Genomic DNA, 20,686 nt, shown 5'->3' on the forward strand with positions numbered 1-20,686 from the left:
GTTACCGTCTTGGCTGTACATGTTGAAGCAAAAGAATCCTGGGACGTTAACAGACTTTGTGCAAGATGGTGACAAATTCAAGTATGCTTTCTTTTCCATTGGGGCGTGTCGTAGAGGCTTCAAAGCATGTCGGCCGGTCATAGCATTGGACGGTGCATTTCTGAAGACAAAATACGGGGTACAGTTGCTTTGCGTAATTGCAATGGATGCGAATTCACAATTATATCCACTTGCATTCGGTGTTGTAGATAGCGAGTGTCATGCTTCTTGGATTTGGTTTTTGAGAAGATTGCGAGAAGCTATCGGTGAAGACGTACCTAATTTGGCGTTCATATCCGATCGCCACGTTAGCATCATACATGGTGTCGAGGTTGTGTTTCCTGGTATCCCTCACGGAGCATGTTACCATCATTTACAACTGAATGTCCAACACAAGTTCAAGACAGACCATTGTCGCTTTAAACTTTACGATGCGGCTTACGCCTTCAGTAAAACAGCATTCGAAGCTAATTTTAGACAGTTGAGACGTAAGGATGTCGAGATGGCAAAGTATCTCGAAGAAGTTGGTGTCGATCGGTGGGCCAGAGCTTTCTTTCCTGAAAAACGGTAAAAGTCTAGAACTTCTTTTGTACTCAATTTTTTATGTCGTTGATTATATAAAATCAAGTATGTTTTATATAGGTACGACCTAATGACGAGCAACAACGCAGAAAGCTTCAACAACAAAACAAGGAATGCTAGGACGTTTCCCATTACGACGTTGCTCGAGTTTATTCGATTCACACTCCAAACTTGGTTTTTTGAACGAGAAGAGATAGCGAACAAGTTGAACACAAAATGACACCAACGTGGCAAAATGATCTCGCACAGCTAAATAATAAGGCATAGTTCGTCAATACGTACGGGCTTGATCTATATGAATGTCATGTCAAAGACGCAAGAGGTGATTTCGATGTAGACCTTATGGCGAAGACATGCACTTGCGGCCTACCACAACAGTTGAATATCTTGTGCGAGCATTCTATCGCAGCAGCCCAACATCGAAGTAAGGACGTGTACTCGTTATGCAGTGACTTTTATTTGAAGGAGACGTGGATTGAGATGTACAAGGAAGCCATATATCCGGTTGGCAATGAAGATCAATGGGATGTCCCGGATGAGTTAAAAAACATGAAAGTTTCGGAACCCGTTGAAAAGAAGCAAGCCGGTCGACCGAAGAAAAGTAAACAAGGAAGAAGAAGAATTAATCGATACCCATCTCAAGGCGAAAAGATTGTCGTCCAGCGAAAATGCGGGAAATGTGGTGGTAAGGGACATAACAGAAAAACATGCACTTGGAGGGATTAAAATTTTAGACTTTGTGTTATTTTTATTTTTAAGTTTAAAACTTTAACGTTTATTTGAGTTACCTGTTGATTTCGGTTAATGGAGTGTCATCCATCTCATGGACTTTTTTTCGATTAAACTCTGTGACAACGACGAAGATCTCATCTCGCTTTTGTCCCAAGACTCGTTTTCGTCCACAAATGTCTCGAGTTCTAAACCCTTTGTGAATGTGTGAATTTTTGATGTTTTTTTTTTTTTGGTGAATCTCTTTCATTGAATTACATGTTTATAAGATACAATAAAAAACATATTCAATCAATAGTCAACAAACCATCTCGATAATATGTTTATAAGGTACTATTACATAGAAAACCAAAAAGATAAAAAATAAACATCCGAAAATACAAAATCACGGGATAAGGTGGTTGTAGAATAAGTCCACGCACCATTTCTTCCTGAACGTTCTCATATTGACACTTTGAATAGTGTCAAATGATTCGTTCAGTACTATGTGCTCGACATACTTCACTGCGAACATCCCGCAATCACCGCTACAACACAAGAATAAGTAAAAGAAATTGTCAAAAAAAGTTGAAACATAACTTGAAAAAAAAAACAAACTTCTAAAATAACTTGTCAATAAAAACTTGTAACAAAAAAAACAAACTTCTAAAATAACTTGTCAATAAAAACATAATTGTTTAAAAGTTGTCAAAAAAAGTTCAATTAACTAGTCAAAAAAACTTTTTTAAACGAACTTGTAAAAATAAACAAACTTGTAAAATAACTTTTCATAAAATAATTGTAACAAAAAAATGTAAACATGTTTACCTGTATGCACATTGTGGGACTTTGTCATCGACGAGCCACGTCAGGTTAGTGAACTTAATTTCACCGTGCTCACTCTCCCGGTAAGAGTGGCGATGGTTCTTGAAGAAACCACCTATGGCCACAATCCTAGCAAATGCTCGAGTCCAAGTCTGAATAATAAACATTTTAACAATGTTAAGTAACCTTTATAATTTAATTAATTTTTGCTCTAAGGTAATAATTGTGAATAACATAACATTTTACGTACCTCCATCATCTCAGTGAAGTCCTTTTGATTATTCGACGACTGCATGAGGTCCTTTTGGCAGTCGAGGACGGTAATGGTCCAGGCCTCGATGTCGATCCGAAATGTGAACCAATGAAGGTTCTGGAAGTTCACGACGAACAGGATGTCGCGAGCACCATCCCAGGGCAAAATATCGGTGTCCCTATACCCAGTCATCGGGGTAATAGTTGCCCTCATGTCCCAGTCCACGGGTTCGGGCTCTGTCCCCAGCTCGATGGCCTTCTTGATGTTCGCTTCTTCCTTGGTGAATCGGCCGTACACGTGCTGGACCCACCGATAATCCATGATTCGGACGTCTTGCCGATATCCGTCGAGAGCTCGTTGGCGAGCCCGAATCATGTGAATTATAGCATCAATATGCTGAGACATAACCAACATATAGCGTTATTTTAAATTGATATGGAAAGTTAAATTATATAATTAATAACGTACCGAATCATGTAGCCATCTGGTTTCTGTCAATATCGTGTCGAAGAAAGTCGTGTCTCCATCGCACGTCTTCAGGCGAGCAGACTCCATAAACTTGCCGTCCCACTTTTTTGTCCGCACCCACTTAACGAAATTATCAAACTCTTTTAGCTTCGCGTCCTTCAACGGCTTGAACTTGGGGATCGGCTTTTCTAAATACTTGGGCCTCGTCGGATCAGTGAAATCTGCCCAACGCGACGACTTCTGTCGCACTTGCCGATCTGGACGTGCCGGAGTAAGCTGTGCCTTCTGTCTTTTCCTTAGAGGAGTTGTGAGCAGGCGTAGCTTATCCGAAATGTCTTCTCTACGAGGACTCGACGAAGACGTCGACAACCTGGGAGAAGTCACCGGCCTGATCTCCGATCGCTTCGACGACTCGCGATGCGTTGAAGACGGCTTCTTCGACTTCTTCGATGACTCGCGATGCGTAGAAGACGGCTCTGACTTCTTCAATGACTCGCGATGCGTGGAAGACGGCTCTGCCTCGTGCGATGGAGACGCCGGCTTTTGACTAGCCGCCGGAGGAGGAGGAGGGGTCCGGCGTTTACGACCATCAGCTTGGGTCGTGGGAATATCACCCCCAGGCAAGCCCTTTGCATCCTCGAACAAAATGTTCAGCCTCTTCCACATAGAAAGCTGAAAGTCAAAGTAATAAAATATGTCACAAAATTTAAACTTGTCACAAAAATTTAAACTTAACTCTAAAACGTTAAAATAAAATTTAAACTCAACTCTAAATTTTAAACTCAACTTTAAAACGTTAAATTATATTTAAACTTAACTCTAAAACGTTAAATTATATTTAAACTTAACTCTAAAACGTTAAATTAAATTTAAACTCAACTTTAAAACGTCCAATTAAATTTAAACTCAACTCTAAAACGTTAAATTGATTTAAATATAACTTGTCACAAAATCTAACCTGGTTAACACTTATGCGCTCAACTCTACGGCCGGTCGTGCTAAGAGCACGTAAGACTATCCCTTGTGACTGAATCATTTGTTTTTGGGATGCTCGCAGTTGTTCTTGAGATGCTCGCAGTTGTTCTTGGGAAGCTCGCATTTCTTCCCACATTTCCCGTGTTATGACAAAGGGCTCGGGAATATCGGTGCGAGAGGTCGGTGTGGGCCTCGATCCCATTGAGGGAGTGGTCGGTGTGGGCCTCGATCCCATTGCGGGAGTGTCTGACACGTGTTCGTCGTCGGAGTCTCCGACGATGACATCTTCTGCAACAGTCGCGACTCGATCTATTTCTTCTTCGATATCTCGCGGCTCTGTCGCATCTTCTCCCTCGACGTCTATGGGATACAGACATTTGCTCGTCTGTGTCTCGAGGAGAGTGAAAAATTCTTTCTCTGGTGCCATTGGTCTCAGCATTTGAAGAACACCCACCTACAATACATTAATAAACGTTACCAATATTCCAAAATAATGTAAAATACATTAATAAACGTTAAATAATAAAAAGTTACCGTTTTTTTATTCAGGACGGCCTCGATGTCTTTGCCCATGATGATCACATTACTAGACCACGAGTGCATCCTGGGCACACGAATCCCCTGGTTCGACCCGAACCTCATCCCGATTTCTGGGATAGCCTCGTACGCCCAGTAATGAAGGGTATGGAGATTACCCGTCAATGTGTACTTGGCCTCTTTCTGTGCCACGTCCGGCTTAGCGTCTCGTGATAACGCCGTAGGTTCACCGAGAGGCTGGAATACGTCTCTGCCCAACTCAAATTTTCCCAAGGCATCTTGAAGAAGAAGGGGAGGTCTTGAACGATGTATAGAAATTTCCGCCACCTTTCTTCGATGGCTTTGTTGGCCGGCTGCCCCAGAAGATACCCATAGACGAATACGAGCAGCCCGAGCTTGAACGCATCGTCAGGGCTTCGACATATGGTGAACGCGTTGATCAACGCGCTCAACTTGCTTCCGGCAACGCCGTTCAAGTGATCCGTGATCAATCGATCGTTGTTTCGCTCGTCTTGTTCGGCTTTGGTCGGACCGTCTTCATAGCTCATCCCCGAGACGAGTGCGTACTCGAGGCATCCAAATCGTACTCGTTTGCCTCCGATACCAAAATGTATCTCCCCCCGTACCGTCGCCTCGATCTTCTTCTGAAGGAGAGTATGTACGAGCACCGGTGAGAAACCAAGCTCGCTCTCCGTAAAAAATTGCTCGAACGGAGTCTCGAGGATTCGTTCTTTTATCCCGAGCTCATCGAATCTACTCCGTACCAGCTTCAAGATCCCCGTCCCACCGTAGGTGATACGCCCCGGGAATGAGACGTTGTATATGTAGTTCAAATGGTCCTAAAAAAACAACAAAATTAGGTCAGAATCACAATCCATCGTATGACATCGTACAGACTCGTATACCATCGTATAACAAAAAGATGAGTATTTTTTTAAATCTATCGTACGCCATCGTACAGCATCGTAAAACAAAAAATTTAATTTTTAAAAAAATCATCAAATAGCATCGTATAGCATCGTACGACATCGTACAGCATCGTACGAAATCGTACGACACTTTTTAAAGCAAAATCTTAAACTCATCGTATCGCATCGTACAGTTATATGAATTTCATCGTACGACATCGTACAGCATCGTACGACATCGTACGATGCATCAACCTCATCGTACACTGGCCCTAATTTCAAACCCTAATATACTAAATCCAACCCAAATCACCTCAAATCAACTCAAATCAGAGAATAACTAAGTCATAAACCCTATTCTAACTATTTTCAATGAAGTTTAACAAGAAATTACATGAAAACTTACCTTTTTACTTGGTTTTGAAGATCGGGATTTCTGATTTCCACCGCCGCCCAAGATCGAACCTTGTCCATCGTACGCCATCGTATTCACTCGTACCAGATGGTATCACGTCGTACACGGTCGTACAAGGTCGTATTGAATCGTACCGGAATTTTTTTGATTTTTTTTGTTGAGAGAACGAGAGAGAGAGATGTCGAGTGAGATAGGAGGAGGGAAAAGCTCATTCAAATGTTAAAGGGGTATATTTGTCCGTTTTGGGTCCAAAAGTCCATTTTTAGATATTTTAAAAAGTTAGGGTCTAATATTGATATTTAATCAATTTTTAAGCCTACTTAATGAAATTTCTTATTTTATAGATACACTATTAACTTTCCATTTTCCTTCCCCAAGTACCACTAGTCTTGTGTAATTTCTCTGCTAGTTGACTTGACTTGTAGACAGTTTTGTACGTTTCTTCTTTACTTTGAAATGTGCTATTACGTAACACCACTTGATCAAAATAAGTTGTGCCATTATTTTTTTTTTATTGGAGGAACGAAGTGAGGAACATAAAAGGATTCACCAAAAAGTGACAAGACAGTCTAGAACTCAACAGGCAACTTCATAAATACATATCCCAATTAAATTCCCGGTCCCCGGGTATCAAGTTATCAACTTTACATCAACGTCATTATTTTACATTGCGCGCTAATTGAAAAAATAAACATTGACTCAAGTGCAATAAAGAGTGTTCTCTGCCGTAATCAATGTGGGTTAATATAATCACATCTGGCATCATTTTCATGTGATGTTGACGTGGAAATGGAAATACTTATTAGATTTCCACGAGGACAATAATGGAAAATAGTTCAGGCCCACCACCTTCGTCTACAATAATTGAGCAAATTGATTGATGGCTGATTTAACGAAATATCGTATTTCGGGTTTAATATTTATTTTTAAAAATATCAAGTTTGAACCTTCTATTTAATTAAAATGATAAATTTATACCCTAAAATAGATAACAGTGTCACGGATATTTCTTTTATTGAATTTTCATTGACATTGACGGATTTATACGGATATAATTTATTTAAAAAATAAAAAACAAACAACAATCACTAGATCTTGGAGAATAAAAACGTAAAAATCGACAGTATCACTTATTCAACTGTCAAATCCAGGACTTGGAGTTACAGTTCGAACATGGAAGGAAATCATCTCTCGAAAAGTATGAGTTTTATTAGTCTATTTCGATTTAATGATATTTTTATTTCAAAATTGAGAATTTGAAGGTTGGAGTACTGATTTTGGATTTGATTCAGTTTATTATATCAGAGTTAGCATGAATAAAAAATCAATAAAAAAAATACTTATGACATACATTGTTATCTATTTTAGTGTACAATTTTGTCATTTTAATCAAACTAAAGGTATAAACTCTACATTTTTTAAAATCAAATATTAAACTCAACATTTTACTCAAACACATTATATCCATTGAATGATTGAAAAAAATATATATATATTTGGAAGAACAGCCACCAAACATGTATTTTTCTGATTGGAGGGTTTTGGATAAAGTATAACCTAAAAAAGAAGTTCACTGCTACGTCATGAGAACAGATAAACTTTCCCAGAACCCACCGATATTCTCCTACAATTCAAACCATATTTGCAACTTGTAATTTGGCTCTTTTCTTTTCTTTTTTTACAATAGTAGTACAAAAAAATGTCTCCATAATTATAATAAAAAAAAAAAACCAAACAATGAATAGCTCATCTAAAAACTTTTCCAGCTAACGGTCTCTTAAAACTGTTTTGAAGCCGTCGAATCGGCTCTTTAGGATTGTTTGGTCCCACATCTCGAGCTCGAGAGATTTTTTTTTTTTTTTGGCACATTGATAAAGAACTCACATCCTAAAGCTCATCGACGCAGCCTCTTGAAATCTCTTCTTAAACGAAATCAAGTTGCTATGGCTGTTCTTATCCCAACGGAATGATGTGCTTCGCAACATATCGGTTATCGCATGCACCGATGTTGCATCCTTAGACACGCCGTCTTCGTACTCTGAGAGAAATAACGGTGTGAGACAATTTGGTCAAATCAAATCAAGTCAAACGCTCGGTAAAAAAACTCACCCGAGGACATGGGAAGTTGATAGTGCGTCTTCAAGAACACGGAGGCTTCGCTATCTTTCTTGTGACATAAAACTCGCATCAACGTGTGGATATTGAGAACGTGCATTTGGTCGTACTCTTGATCGGTAGATTCTATGCCCAGAGAGATGTGCTCGCTCGCGCTCATTAGCATTTGGATAACAGTTTCGGTCTACAAAAAAACGAAAAAAAAGTGCTGTCACGAATTGTGACACCAATTTATTCGATAATCAAGTACAGAATTCACAAGAGAATGGTATCAAACCTCGAGCGAGTACAAGCCTAGGATTTTCTCGGAGAATTTCGCTGCTTGCTCTACCAACGAATTGGGTAGGCCTTCCCCGTTAGCAACAAAGAATTCCTACAAAAAAAAAAAAGTAAGCATATTGTCCCGTTGGAGTTTTCTATTCTGTGACCACTCCAATTGGATCAAGCTTGATCTCCTATAATATCCTAACATAACCCTTTTTAGGGAGATTTAATGAAAATCGAAAAGAAAATAAGTTACATGAACAAGCGAAACTCAGTAAACAGATGAACCTCGTGGATATATAGTAGCCATTTAAAGTTAAATTGTGGGAAACAAGTTGTATTTTCGTAGTATTCAAAAATAAAAATCTACATAATCCCATTCAATAAAGAATGCCAAATACCTTCAACATGGCTAAATCGTCCTCCATAAGAACAATATCAGAATCTGAAAACGCACGAGAAGGACCCCCGTCGAGCAACACCCAAGAAAAACCTTCCTGAAAAATCAGAGCACAGAAACTTCAAACAATTAATAAATAAATCAAATAAATAAAAAGAGGAACCGGGCAATGAGTTTGGCTTCGAGAAAAGATTGCATACCAATGATGCTTGACAGATACTAGAGACCACGCGGTCTCTAAGAGCATCATCAATCAGACCACATACCTCGTCAAGAACCTACACAAAAGCTATCCAATTCTCAGCTCCTCCAATAAAACTATTTTCATGAAGGAAAATTGTAACTTCAAAATGTGAACATGAAAGAGTTTATAATAGTAATCACTGGAGAAGGGATACAGATATTTATATATTTAGTTTTAAATGTCTTACGGTGTCAAAATGTGCAAGAACATTTTCTAAACGAGCACCTTCCACATTACTGCGATACAGGCCACATATATATGAATCTCTGAGATCCCAAAACACAACTCTTGGACCTGAAAATATGTATTGAGGATCACAAAATTGAATAATTGTTAAACATTATGTCAATTGGCTCGGGGTAAAATAATAATGTGGATGAGATTAATGAACCAGGATATCGTTGAAGCGCAAGTAAATCCAATGAACTCACCTATGAAATCACAAATTTTACTTGTACCATTGAATGTAGTTTCCCTTATGATATCGAACGTCGTAGCGAATAGCTCATCAATTTCCTCGCCAGAAGTTATATCATGAGGCACTTTCTCAACTGGTTGAAGTAATAGATGAGGCATTATTAAAATATATATAAATCAACTTCACTGAGTGAATCTTCAAAACCTTGATTCCAAACCATCACGGAAGTCAACCGCTGACACACGAAGGAATAAAATCACACGTCTACATTTAGACCCAAATTTACCTGATACATTATCAGCTTCTCTCGCGCGTGCCCAGGATTTTCTTATGCCATCTTCTAGCACGTCAATTTGTATTTGAATGTACTGCACAAGAAGATAAAAATTTAAAAGGTAAAACATCTTTGCAAGTTGACAACGCATTGATGAAAATGCACGCTTTACCACTTTTCTAAATCACTAAATGCAAGCTTTAGCTAATAAGTCCATGTAGGGCATGCTAAATATTAAAACACTATTGGCTTAAAACACACTAGCATACCCTTTTTATAGAAAAAAATGTTCACAATGATAATTAGAAGTACGCTGCTTGATGAAACTTCAAAGCATATTATAAAATCCCGATTTCTCAACAAACCTAGAGAAAATATAAGAGGCATGATAGCTATAGGAAAGCTGAAATATCTTATTTCTCCTAGAATAGTGTACAAGAGTGTACTACACAAGTCATTGACAGGTTGGTGCTGTGATTAAATTATTTTTACCATGAGTGGAAGTCAGACACTAGATAACTAAATAACTCAACCTGCGAATAAAAGAAAAACTATATATATACATAAAAGCACATACTTTTAACGTGTTTAATCTGACACAAAGCTTGCGCACTGTCAGATTATTCAACTTCTTGATCACGTGCTCGTCCAAAAGAACATTTTCGAGCACCTTTCTCTTCAGTATCGACATTGATGTTTCCTTGTAACGAGTCAAGGGAGGAGCTGATGGGTATAAATGACTCTTCTCAACTGCACTTACAATGATGTTGTAATCAGAAGCTTATCTCAGTGAATAAGTGAATTGAATCATGTGCTTGTAGAGCATGACGCACCTAACTGATCTAGCATTTTGATTAAATACGCATCCAGCGTGTGGAAGATTGTGGATAGTAGAGCCTGTACGTGCGTGATGTCCATCGGAAGGTTCAATCGAAAGAGTTGATCCACAGTCTGAAATTTGGATATATACAAAGTTACGAAACAAGAAACTAGGTTTTATTCAGAGAGTTTTTTCGAAGTATGAATTTGGTTTTCTTGTCAGAAAACTTAAAATGAATGATGTACACCTCTTCTATGATTCTGAAGACTTCAACTACTGACGCGGCTTGTTTTTGCTGAGCTGAAAGAGGTTCCCATCCCTGCATTCAGAAGACTCGGGAATATTCAGAAACCCACACACCCGAGACACTTTAGTACATCCCGACTCTCATGAAAAACAAACCTCGAGATCAAATGCCCTCCCTGTCCATTCTAATATACGCGAATGCTGAGCAATTACCCAATCGAGAATAATAGGTTTCGAAACTTCTCCAATCTGCACACAAAAAAAAATAAAGGAAAAGGCTTGAATAAACTAAAAAGCATATCAACCACACTTCATTCACAAAAAACATTTTATTAAAAAGTGATTGTGCACTAACTGGGTAATGGTTCAGGTCTTGGTTATTTGCTCCACAAGCAGCTTTATACAGCTTAATCAAGTCGAGATCCAACAAATATGCAGCCGGGAGCACGGACTTAACATCCTCAGAAAGACTGGTGACTTCCTTGAGGAATATTTTCTACGCAACACACAACATATTAATCAACAAATAAACACTGCCTCTAAGTCGTTTTGTGTGTGGGAAATGTAATGCTTTTTTTTTTTTTTTTTTTTTAACTTTGAGTTCAAGAACTAACCAGTTTGTCCCCATAAATCTTGTGTAATTGTGCAGAAATGATTGCACCAACTTTAGGACACCAATCAGATAAGACAGGATGGAACACCTTGATCTCTTTCTCAACAATCAACCTTAGTTCATTTGCGAGAAGGCATAGAGGATGCTTTCTTTGCATATTAGATTCGAGATCTATGGTACTTATTACCTGAAAAGTTTACTTCCATTAGCGTCACCAATACCGAGGATATAATTTAATCTTCCCATAAAAATGGACAAAACTATGAATACTACCTACCCGCTTGTATGCATTTTCGATGGCTTTTTCCACGTATGATCTTACAGTTTTAGAACTTTTTTTGTCTGAGACGCTAAGGCTTCTTCGCTGCATCCCCGGCCATGGTAAGTTTTCATGAGATAAATATCCAAACAATTACTAATATGGGAATAAGCGGTGTGACCACACAAAAGCTAACCTTGATGGCACCATTATCGTCAGATGTTGGAATTCCAACTGTTGAAAGCAAGGTCATTACCCTCTTAAAGTTACCAGGTTTCTGAAATATTAATCTTATTGTTAGAGACTACGTATAACCTCATAGACATAAGCAAAGTTTATTACAAAAAAATCTGACATAAACTAAGTGTAAAAAAAACTGAGATTAACCTGACTAAAGTGCAGATGATAGTCTTGCAATTTAGCGGTGCACCAAGAGCTTATCGAGAAGAAAATAGCTTCTGTGAGACTCAACTTTACTTCACTGCGGCCACATTGCTTCAAGCATGCTAGGCTTTCAATATAAAGTTTCTCCTTACCACTATCTTCACCCGATACTAGTTTTTGTAACTGAAGAATTGCATGCTCTAAAAGCTTAGCTTCATCTGTTGCAACAAACTTCAGAGTGTATAAACCAGTCAGACGATAATTACTCAAAACTCTTACATATCCTTTAGCTATTAGAAGGTTAAATATAGACTAAAACATGAAGAAGAATTTAGAAGCCTAAATCATTGCCCTTGGGAAAAACATGAAACATTTTTAAGTACTCTCACCTGTTGAAAAAGTACCCATCCAAATATCGCATCATGAATGCTCTGTGAAATGCCTAATATAGACCAAGTTGATCTGATCAGAGCAAGGGTTTCGTCGGCTTCCTTAAAAAGGGAGAGAGACATAAGGGTGTGCCATGCAAATGCAAAAGTATATAAAGCAATTTTTGTTCAGAGTGTTATACAACAAACCTGTATGAGCTGGTCTTCATCAAGAATATCAAATACACTGAAGAGTAGCTTCTCATACAACCTAATGTTCAAGTGATACCCAGCATTCCAATAGTAGGTCTCATTTTTTACGCCGGTCGATCCAGGAAGCAATGATAACTTCAAAGCCACGTGTTTGATGCTTGATATAACCTCAACACGTTCAGAGTGAGACATTGTCTTGTCCCATTCCTAAAAATGCAAGATATAACAAAGACGTGTGAAACTTAATACAAATGAAGCAGTGTCAACAGGCAGACATAAATATATATATATATATATATATATATATATATATATATATTTATAGTTAGTCCGACTAATGCATCAAAGTCGTATGGAAATACCATGTCATTCCTGATCTTAGCCAGTGATGATTTGATAATTAGATGCTCTGGTGTTGCAAGATTGGTTGAATACTGCAGAAGTTCTTCCAAAATCCCAACCTAAAAGAGCAATTGTAATGTACATTAAATTCTGTTCGAGTTCCAGCATATGTAACGTCATGGTATATTCTATCATATTCTGATGTCTAATTGGTTGCCTCTATTGAAGAAGTTTAAATTTTTTATACCAAACTCCACACCACATCGTTTGTGTGTGTGTGTGTATGCTTGAGGGGTGTCTCGGGATTAGGTTACCTGCCTACTCTTCCATTGATTGTAAGACTTTTCATGCGTAAAGTCAGACTTGAAAAAGCTATTTAGAAGCCCAAGTGAAATTTGGGGAATGTCCATTTTCGATTGTGTTCTCCGTGTAGGCAATTGCAACCTACGCCTGATGCATACATCCATGGCCTCTGAAATCTGCCAAAGGAAAATAACACGGAAAATATTATCTTTCTTCCCACAACAATATAACTAGTATAAAATATATGATGAAGCCAAAAGGACGATAAAGACAAAATTCATTAGTGAAAAGTGTAGCCAAATCAATCACGGACAACGGTATGGAAGCAGTTGGCAACAAAATGCAAGAATAAATAAATAAATAGATAGATAAATAAAAGAGGAATACCAAATATAATTTATCAAATCATTTCCTAATTTAATAAATAAATTATCAAACGCATTCCTACAAGCAATATGCAAGAGTTTTGAGAGAGCAAACAAAAAAGTAAATAAGCTTACAACAAACCCATATAGGATCTTAAGGAAAGAAAAATACAATGGATAAACCTAAAGGGAATTTGCCCAACAATTTGCTTTTAGCTCAAGGAACCTACCAAACACAATATCTAATGTCTCATTGCTTAAAATTCAGTCGACTATGAAGCAGCTCAGACATTCTATAGCTTACCTGCATCTGTTCCCGAATGATGCGGATGAGCTGCGAGTTTCTGTCATTAGAATGAGTCTGAGGAAGTGGTTTTTCCTTCTTACTCCTCAACCCTAACGAGAATTTCGAGTTTTTTTCTTTCTTTTTGTCCTCTACCAAAAATATATCCACCCTATATACAGAAACAACAAAAGGAAGGAATCAGACATCGAATAAAGAGGAGAGGTTCATGTTTAACTAAACTCGTAGATATCATGATTACCCAGACGAAGCAATAGCTGCAAGTAATACTTCGTATGCTGTTTCTCGCAAGTCATCATCAGATAGCCCTTCAAAATTCCTGGAAGTATGTATCAGTTTACTCAAAGAAGAAAGGCCAGTTATACAGCGATATTATACATTTTGAAGATACACTACCGTACACATTTTGGAAGTAAGATGACATACTAAGGGTAAAACCCGGGAATGATCAACGACATGTGACTAATTTACGTCCATCACCAAATATGCCTAATTTCGTGGTTCTCTGACTCCCGTTAACTAGGACAACAATTTTTTTATTTTTTTTGGGGGGGAAACTAGAGCAAATTAGTTGCTCGTTGCATTTTTAACTGAAACCGATGAGTAAAAGAAAACCAATGTGAGACCTTACCTGTGCGCAAGTTAGGCAAACCCAACGAAGGGATTTTCACGTGTTTTCCAGTCGCTGATCGCTTGACCGAAGTTGCTCTAGATTTTAGGCCGTACTGATCCGTGGAAGTACCAGAGTCATTCGCATTTAAAAAATCAATCTGTCTGGAAGAGTATGATTCTTCTTCAACATCTGGTTTGACAACAATCGGAGGAGGTGCACGCTGGGGAGGCGGACCAGAACATTCTTGGTCGGAAAGCAGAAAAAATGAACTTCCTTTTTTATGATGAATCTGTCAACAAATGTAGACTGATTAAAGTGAAACTGAATAGACACTATCAAATACAAACTCTCACACACACACACACGCACGAAAAGAAAAACCCTCCATATACCAACCCAAATACATACGCCACTAAAAATATGCCTAATCTTCCAATGCTATCTTACAGTCAGAGTTGAATTACAATCTTGAAAATATTTGAAAAGAAAAAAAAAACGAATTAGTGAAATGTGAATTATACCATAGTTGGATTGGCAAGTTCATCCACATGCTTCTTACTAGCTTCAGATACATCAACTGCTACACCTGATGAACAGAAAAGGAAGGAATAATTCAAAAAACATAGCCAATTTCTAGGTATGATACAAAATGAACAATTTAACAAACTTTCATTGCTGTAAGCTCACTAGAAAGAAAATGTGAAACAAGCTAGCTAATTCAGAGTGAAAAACGAACATCTGAACCAAGCGCCTAGGTTTTTATCTTTTAGCGCATTACTTTTTTTCTTTTTTTTTAATATCTTAAGCTAGAGACCAGTCTGTTGAAACGATTGATCGCAGCTTCATTTTAGCAGAAGCATCGAATTAAGCTCAAATTTAAAAGAAAAGCATTAAACTAACATAAACATTATAACAAACAAGGATTTTTGGACAAAAGTTTAAGCCAGGCTTAGTCACAACTTTTCTTCAGTTCAAACCAGCTAGCAGATTTTCCCAGCAGCCAAACAGTATAGGAAAAAAAAAGATCTGTTATAACTATTTTACCTGAAGAGAGACAATCGAGGATATAATCAGCACTGAGAGTGTCGAAATCGACGCCGGAGAGAGAGCTCGCGGCTGCGGTGGGACCGGACGTCAAGACAAATTCCAAGAGCTTCCGACGATCGCTCCGGTAGCGATTCAAGAGAAGCGAAGAAGAAGAAAGTTCTCGATCCGCCATAGTTACCGCTTCTTCGAGCTCATCGTTCTTTAGTGGAACGAACGAGAAGAGAAAAAGCGGTGAGAAGAACACTGAAAAGAAATAATAGAAATGGAATTTGTTGTTTTTAATTTATTTTTTTTGGTCCCCCAAAAAAATATAAAATATTTTATTTTTTAAACAGCTTTACGAAGAGCATGCGCGCTTTGTTATTTCGTATTTGATTATTTACTGTTTTCATTCATTAATGACATTTTTATAGGGTATGATGATTATGAGGAGTTTTTTTGTTTGAAATAAAGAATAAATTTGGATATCAAATAGGCATTTATTTTAAAACAAATTTAAAAATCAATTGCATGTTATTTTTTATATCGAAGTGCACGACATGATAAAACCCAAATTATAGTGAAATGATCTGTTATGGGAAAAAAAAAATTGAGAAATGATCTGTTTAAGACTTTTTAAGTCAAAAGAAACGCAATACGCAAAGTAAAGTAACAGAAGTCGTCATTAAATTTTGAATTTTACCAAACGTATGTAACACAAATATATGTTTTCTCTTCAGATACAAATGAAGTAACAACAGAACGCCTCAAATGAAAACAAATGGGTGCTCTTTTTAGGGGAAAAATGAATTGGAATATAGTCCACCTTTCGTTAATTTAATGTAAATAGCCAAGTTAACTTATTAACAGATTAATAAAATACTTATTTAATACAACCAAACATGTAAAAAAATGTAATTAATCAGCTGACACGTATGCAAATTGACTATTTACAAAGTATTTACTAAAGGTTGATTAATTTATAATTCTTATAGTTTAAGTACTTACGTAGCTAATTTTTTTAATTTAAAAAGTATGAGATTTTGTTCCACTAAAAAGGGCGTAGTGAAAAATGAGAGGGCAACGATTATCTACAAATATATTGCCAAGCATGTGAGTCATACAAAAAGAAGCACCAAACTGCCATCAACATGCCTATATGCAAATAAACACATAAATATACAAAGAAAATCAAAACAAAAGTCAAACTCACAATCGTTGACGTCATTTACATCTAAATAACCAACAATAAATATTAATAATAAACAATAACAGCATAATTAAATAGAATGAGAAACGCCCCGGTGTTTCGTGCCCGAACGGCGTTCGAGCGAGCAACGGAAAAACCTCAAATCGCAGAGAACCTACATTTTAAAAAATAAAAATCTGAAAATAAATAACGATAAGAAATAACATTTCTGATAATCGAAAACCAACCTCCGAGAGAATCGGTGGTTGTTCTTCTAAACTTCAAAATTGGCAGTCTTTAAGATGTCGTATTTGCAGAGAGGACAAGTGGCGTTGATAAGGAGCCACTTGTCGACGCACGAGCAGTGGAAGTGGTGGCCGCACGGAAGCTGCCTCAGCTCGACGCCGTCCTCGTAACCCGAAAGGCATATACAACATTCCTGCAAAAATACCAACCATGATATATATATATATATATATATATATATATATATATATATATATATATCGTATCTTTTGTATTGCCGAGAAGTATAAACGGAAAGGATTACGGAGATGGACAAACAGACATTTCAAGAGATCCGTGATGCTATTTTAACCCCAACTAATCTCTTGTTATTGTAGTTATATCCTCGAGCAAAAGCGATGATGCAAATAATTACCGTTACGAACTGGTGTATTTTGTATTGACTGAGAATATAAATGAAAGGATTACATAGATGGTGTCCTCCTAAGGAATCTCCTCCTTCTAATGATGTTATTCTACAAATCACCGTGATGCTAACTTATCTTCTAAGTATTCTATATTTAACCTCTTAAGGATTTCGTATTATTAAGATAGTATCGTCAAGTTCCTAATTATAACGCCCGTATTGATGTACTTTGCCATGTTATGAATTCAACGTTTCAACAAACCGCCCTTATGCTAATCTAATTCGTCTTGCAAAACCGATGATGCATGTAATAACTGTAACGAACTGGTACATTTCGTATTGCCGAGAATATAAACAAAAGAACTACAGAGATGGATATCGGACATTCGTGACGTTCCTCATTCCGATTATATTATTCAACAATTCCACGTGATGCTAAATTATTTTCTAAGCATTCTATATTCAACCCAACTATATCTTATACTGTAACGAACTGGTACATTTTGTATTGCCGAGAATATAAACAAAAGAACTACAGAGACGGATATCGGACATTCGTGACGTTTCTCATTCCAATTATATTATTCAACAATTCCCTGCGATGCTAACTAATTTTCTAATCATTCTATATTTAACCTAACTATCTCTTATTACTATAATAATATCCTCAGGCCTCGGCCTCTAAAGTTCCTAACAATACCACCCAATTTGACATAATTTACCATATTCTTTTTTCTTCTTCTTTTTTTACATTACCATATTCTGAATTCAACATTTCAATAATAAACCCCCTACACTAACTCATCTTGAAACAGATCTAGAACTACCCTCAACGGTTTGTCCAGCCATAAATAGATGACTTGGCATATAGGTCAATAATGGAAACGGGACACATTGGGTTAAAATTGGAAACGAAGAAGCAGTTGAGAGCAAAGAGTCAACTAACCGCGTCTTCCTGGGAGATGCGATGCTCGGCGGGCGAGTCAGTGCCACATTCGGTCATGGTTCCTCCGACGGATACTTGAGCTTCCCCGGAGAGCTTCTCGCTAGTCCCGCTTCTGATGAACTTGAACTTCGACAGTTGTTCTATGTCTTCTTTCGAAGCCCCTTCCTGATGTGTATCAACGTTGGAATAGGGTAAATAACTACGGGCAACACTAAAGAAATTCTCGGATTTGGCTTGATTTATCAACTGATTTTCATCAGCTGACCATAATTCCAATAGCTTAACGATTGAGTCGCAACTCTAAAAGTATCCGACTCGGGATTCTCTGCGCTGAATTGACGTTTTTTTATGACAGAAACCGAAATTCTAACCTATACACAAGTGGATTTGGTGGGCTGAATTTCGATATGCAGTTTGCGAACAAACATTGAAGCTAAGATGGTACGAGACCAATGTAATTTTGGTTTCATGTTGGATTTTCACAAGCGAATTAGTGAGCCATGAGATTTTACCTGGTCAGCGACGGCATATAGAAGTGCAATAATACAGGGAAGGCAACAGCAAACAGCAATCCCGATGATGCACGCTAGAGCAACGCAGAAAACGACAAAGAACACATCGAATCCAAGGAAAACCACACAAAGCCTGCACAGCAAATTGCACAAACGAAGATCAGCTCGATTTCAGGTTAAAACTTCAACTAAGAGAGACAAAGAGAGAGCGCACAAACCAGTAGAGCTGAGGGGAAGCTAGAGCTAAAGCTTGACCGCCCGTGGATACCCAATAGAACCCGATAATCCACCAGATAAATGAGAACATCGTGTTTGCTGATTCCAGGTGCTTGGCAACACTGCTACGAGAGGGAAACAGGAACATTGGGTAAAGTCAATTATGTCATGTTCTCTTTTAGAAAGAGCATAGAAATCAAATGGACCTAACAAGTTTTCAAATAGCTCTTTAAAAAATTTACACTAGTTATTATTAAGGTTAAATGATGTACAAACAGGAAATCCACCTAACTCTGATACATGCAATAAGGCATCAATTACTTTGTAAATAAGTGAAATTAAAAACTACAAATTTGGTATTCAAATCGAGACTTCAAATTCCAGTTGCACCCTCACTTCATTACCTATGTGACCGAATTGAAACCGCCCAAATTACCCTCCACATAATTTTTCATGTCATGATTCTTATTCAAAAGAAAGACAAACTCTTTACAATGCAAAGCATAAATTGTCTGTGTGATCCTAAAAGTCATCTAGCGAGGACTCAGATCACGATGATGAGCAGAACTCTGGCCTATGAATCTAATGATACCTATTGAAAACTAAACATTTTCATCTATACACAGTATCTCAAAGTAAAGTTTAACGAAATATAACACAAAACTTCATAGGAGTGTTTTCGGGTCTTTGAAACGAGTTCACTGTTTACCAACATAGCCCAAAACTCTTCTCACTCTCTCTACCTATTTCAAAATCTTCAAACCTCATAAGAACCAAATCAGCTTATTTGAAGAAATTCGCTTTACCACATAATGACATCCTAAATAGAATTTTTTTTTTTTTTAGTCTAGACACTAGAAATACACAAAATTTCAGAAAAAAAATTCAAATAGCAGAATGAGACGCAAAGTTCACATATTCCAGTCCCTGGAAACCGCATAGTCAGACCTCAAAATAAAGGAATACAAACCTCATTAATTGAAATTCAGCGAAACCAGCAGAAAACATCATTGAAGAATCAACCACAAATCAAATTCAAAACATCCATGTTCAATTCGTATTCACCTGTTATTATCATCTCCAATCTGAGCAGTGGCCGAGCCGGAACTCCCTTCCCCGGCAGCCGACTCGCCCCTCCTTCGCCGCCGCCGATACTCGACGCAAACGCACGCCACGTGGAGAGCGCACTGCATAGCGTACCCGACGATCCAGAGCCTCAACGGAACCGCCGGCGACTCGCCGCGGCCGAGGATCAGCACCGCCACGGAGGCCACGACGAACGCGAAGTTCCAGAGCACGTCGAGCACGACGACGGGCTTCGAATACGCCCAATCGCTCTGTCGCTCCTCGAGCTGCTCCGCCGCCGCCTCTCGCACCATCATCGACGGCTCGCGCAGCACTCGCCGGCTGCTCGCCTGCCGGAGGAACCGCGCAGCCTGACGGAGGCTCTGCCGCTGCACGAATCGCCGACTCGTAGGGTTTCCAGAGTCCTCGGAAGAGGATGAGGACGGAGAGGGAGAGGAAGAAGCGCCGGTGAGAAGCGGCGTCGTGTCGACGATGTCGGAGGTTGATCGGGTCGGAGATCTCGCCGACGCCATATTTTTTAGGGTTTGCGAGGATAACAAAAACAAAATTCGTGAATTTGCGAACGACGAAAGAAGAAATGGATTCGGATTTTCGTGTTTCTGTTTCGGATAGACAGAGATGACGGTGATGATGGGAAAGAAGCTTTGTAATTATTAGAGAATTATTATTATTATTATATTTATACGTGTATATAATATATACATTAAGAGAATTTGTATATTAATTAATAGCTTATGATTACTCTGCTAAATCACAAAAATAAATTTGTATACCACGATCATTCTAATTAAAACCAGTAACATA

At 38.1% G+C, this 20,686-nt stretch overlaps 3 protein-coding genes across 5 annotated transcripts; all 3 read right to left on the minus strand.

Moving 5' to 3' along the window:
* Positions 1-2,153: 2,153 nt before the first annotated feature.
* Positions 2,154-2,728, minus strand: LOC149405770 (uncharacterized). The gene is made up of 2 exons (XM_089607875.1): positions 2,405-2,728; positions 2,154-2,306 (listed from the first exon to the last, which is right to left on the minus strand). The coding sequence occupies exons 1-2, from the start codon at positions 2,726-2,728 to the stop codon at positions 2,154-2,156; spliced, it is 477 nt and encodes a 158-aa protein (XP_089464001.1).
* Positions 2,729-7,334: 4,606 nt separating this feature from the next.
* Positions 7,335-15,621, minus strand: LOC149405771 (DNA topoisomerase 4 subunit B (DUF810)). Of its 2 annotated transcripts, XM_089608039.1 has the most exons (26): positions 15,300-15,616; positions 14,777-14,841; positions 14,274-14,544; positions 13,884-13,950; positions 13,643-13,793; positions 12,985-13,149; positions 12,691-12,789; positions 12,326-12,535; positions 12,137-12,238; positions 11,751-11,978; positions 11,560-11,640; positions 11,382-11,468; positions 11,106-11,291; positions 10,847-10,987; positions 10,648-10,740; positions 10,493-10,564; positions 10,259-10,376; positions 10,003-10,175; positions 9,438-9,519; positions 9,165-9,284; positions 8,921-9,027; positions 8,690-8,767; positions 8,491-8,586; positions 8,103-8,198; positions 7,820-8,009; positions 7,335-7,748 (listed from the first exon to the last, which is right to left on the minus strand). In XM_089608039.1, the coding sequence occupies exons 1-26, from the start codon at positions 15,472-15,474 to the stop codon at positions 7,591-7,593; spliced, it is 3,411 nt and encodes a 1,136-aa protein (XP_089464165.1). In that variant the 5' UTR covers positions 15,475-15,616; the 3' UTR covers positions 7,335-7,590. The 2 variants fall into 2 exon arrangements, 1 of the variants encoding a protein (XP_089464165.1); XR_016295586.1 differs by lacking the exons at positions 7,335-7,748; positions 7,820-8,009 and having other exon boundaries at positions 8,690-8,778; positions 15,300-15,621.
* Positions 15,622-16,354: 733 nt separating this feature from the next.
* On the minus strand, positions 16,355-20,536 carry LOC149405772 (Zinc finger, C3HC4 type (RING finger) family protein). Of its 2 annotated transcripts, none has more exons than XM_089608041.1 (6): positions 19,862-20,536; positions 18,799-18,918; positions 18,581-18,713; positions 18,069-18,233; positions 16,719-16,909; positions 16,355-16,645 (listed from the first exon to the last, which is right to left on the minus strand). In XM_089608041.1, exons 1-5 carry the CDS (start codon positions 20,392-20,394, stop codon positions 16,745-16,747), a joined length of 1,116 nt encoding a protein of 371 aa, XP_089464167.1. In that variant the 5' UTR covers positions 20,395-20,536; the 3' UTR covers positions 16,355-16,645; positions 16,719-16,744. The 2 variants fall into 2 exon arrangements, with proteins under 2 accessions (XP_089464167.1, XP_089464166.1); XM_089608040.1 differs by having other exon boundaries at positions 18,799-18,921.
* Positions 20,537-20,686: the final 150 nt, after the last annotated feature.

This window comes from Urtica dioica, chromosome 2 (assembly GCF_054948205.1).
Source record: "Urtica dioica subsp. dioica isolate 48M chromosome 2, U.dioica_male_clone48M_v1_H2, whole genome shotgun sequence".
NCBI lineage: Eukaryota > Viridiplantae > Streptophyta > Magnoliopsida > Rosales > Urticaceae > Urtica > Urtica dioica.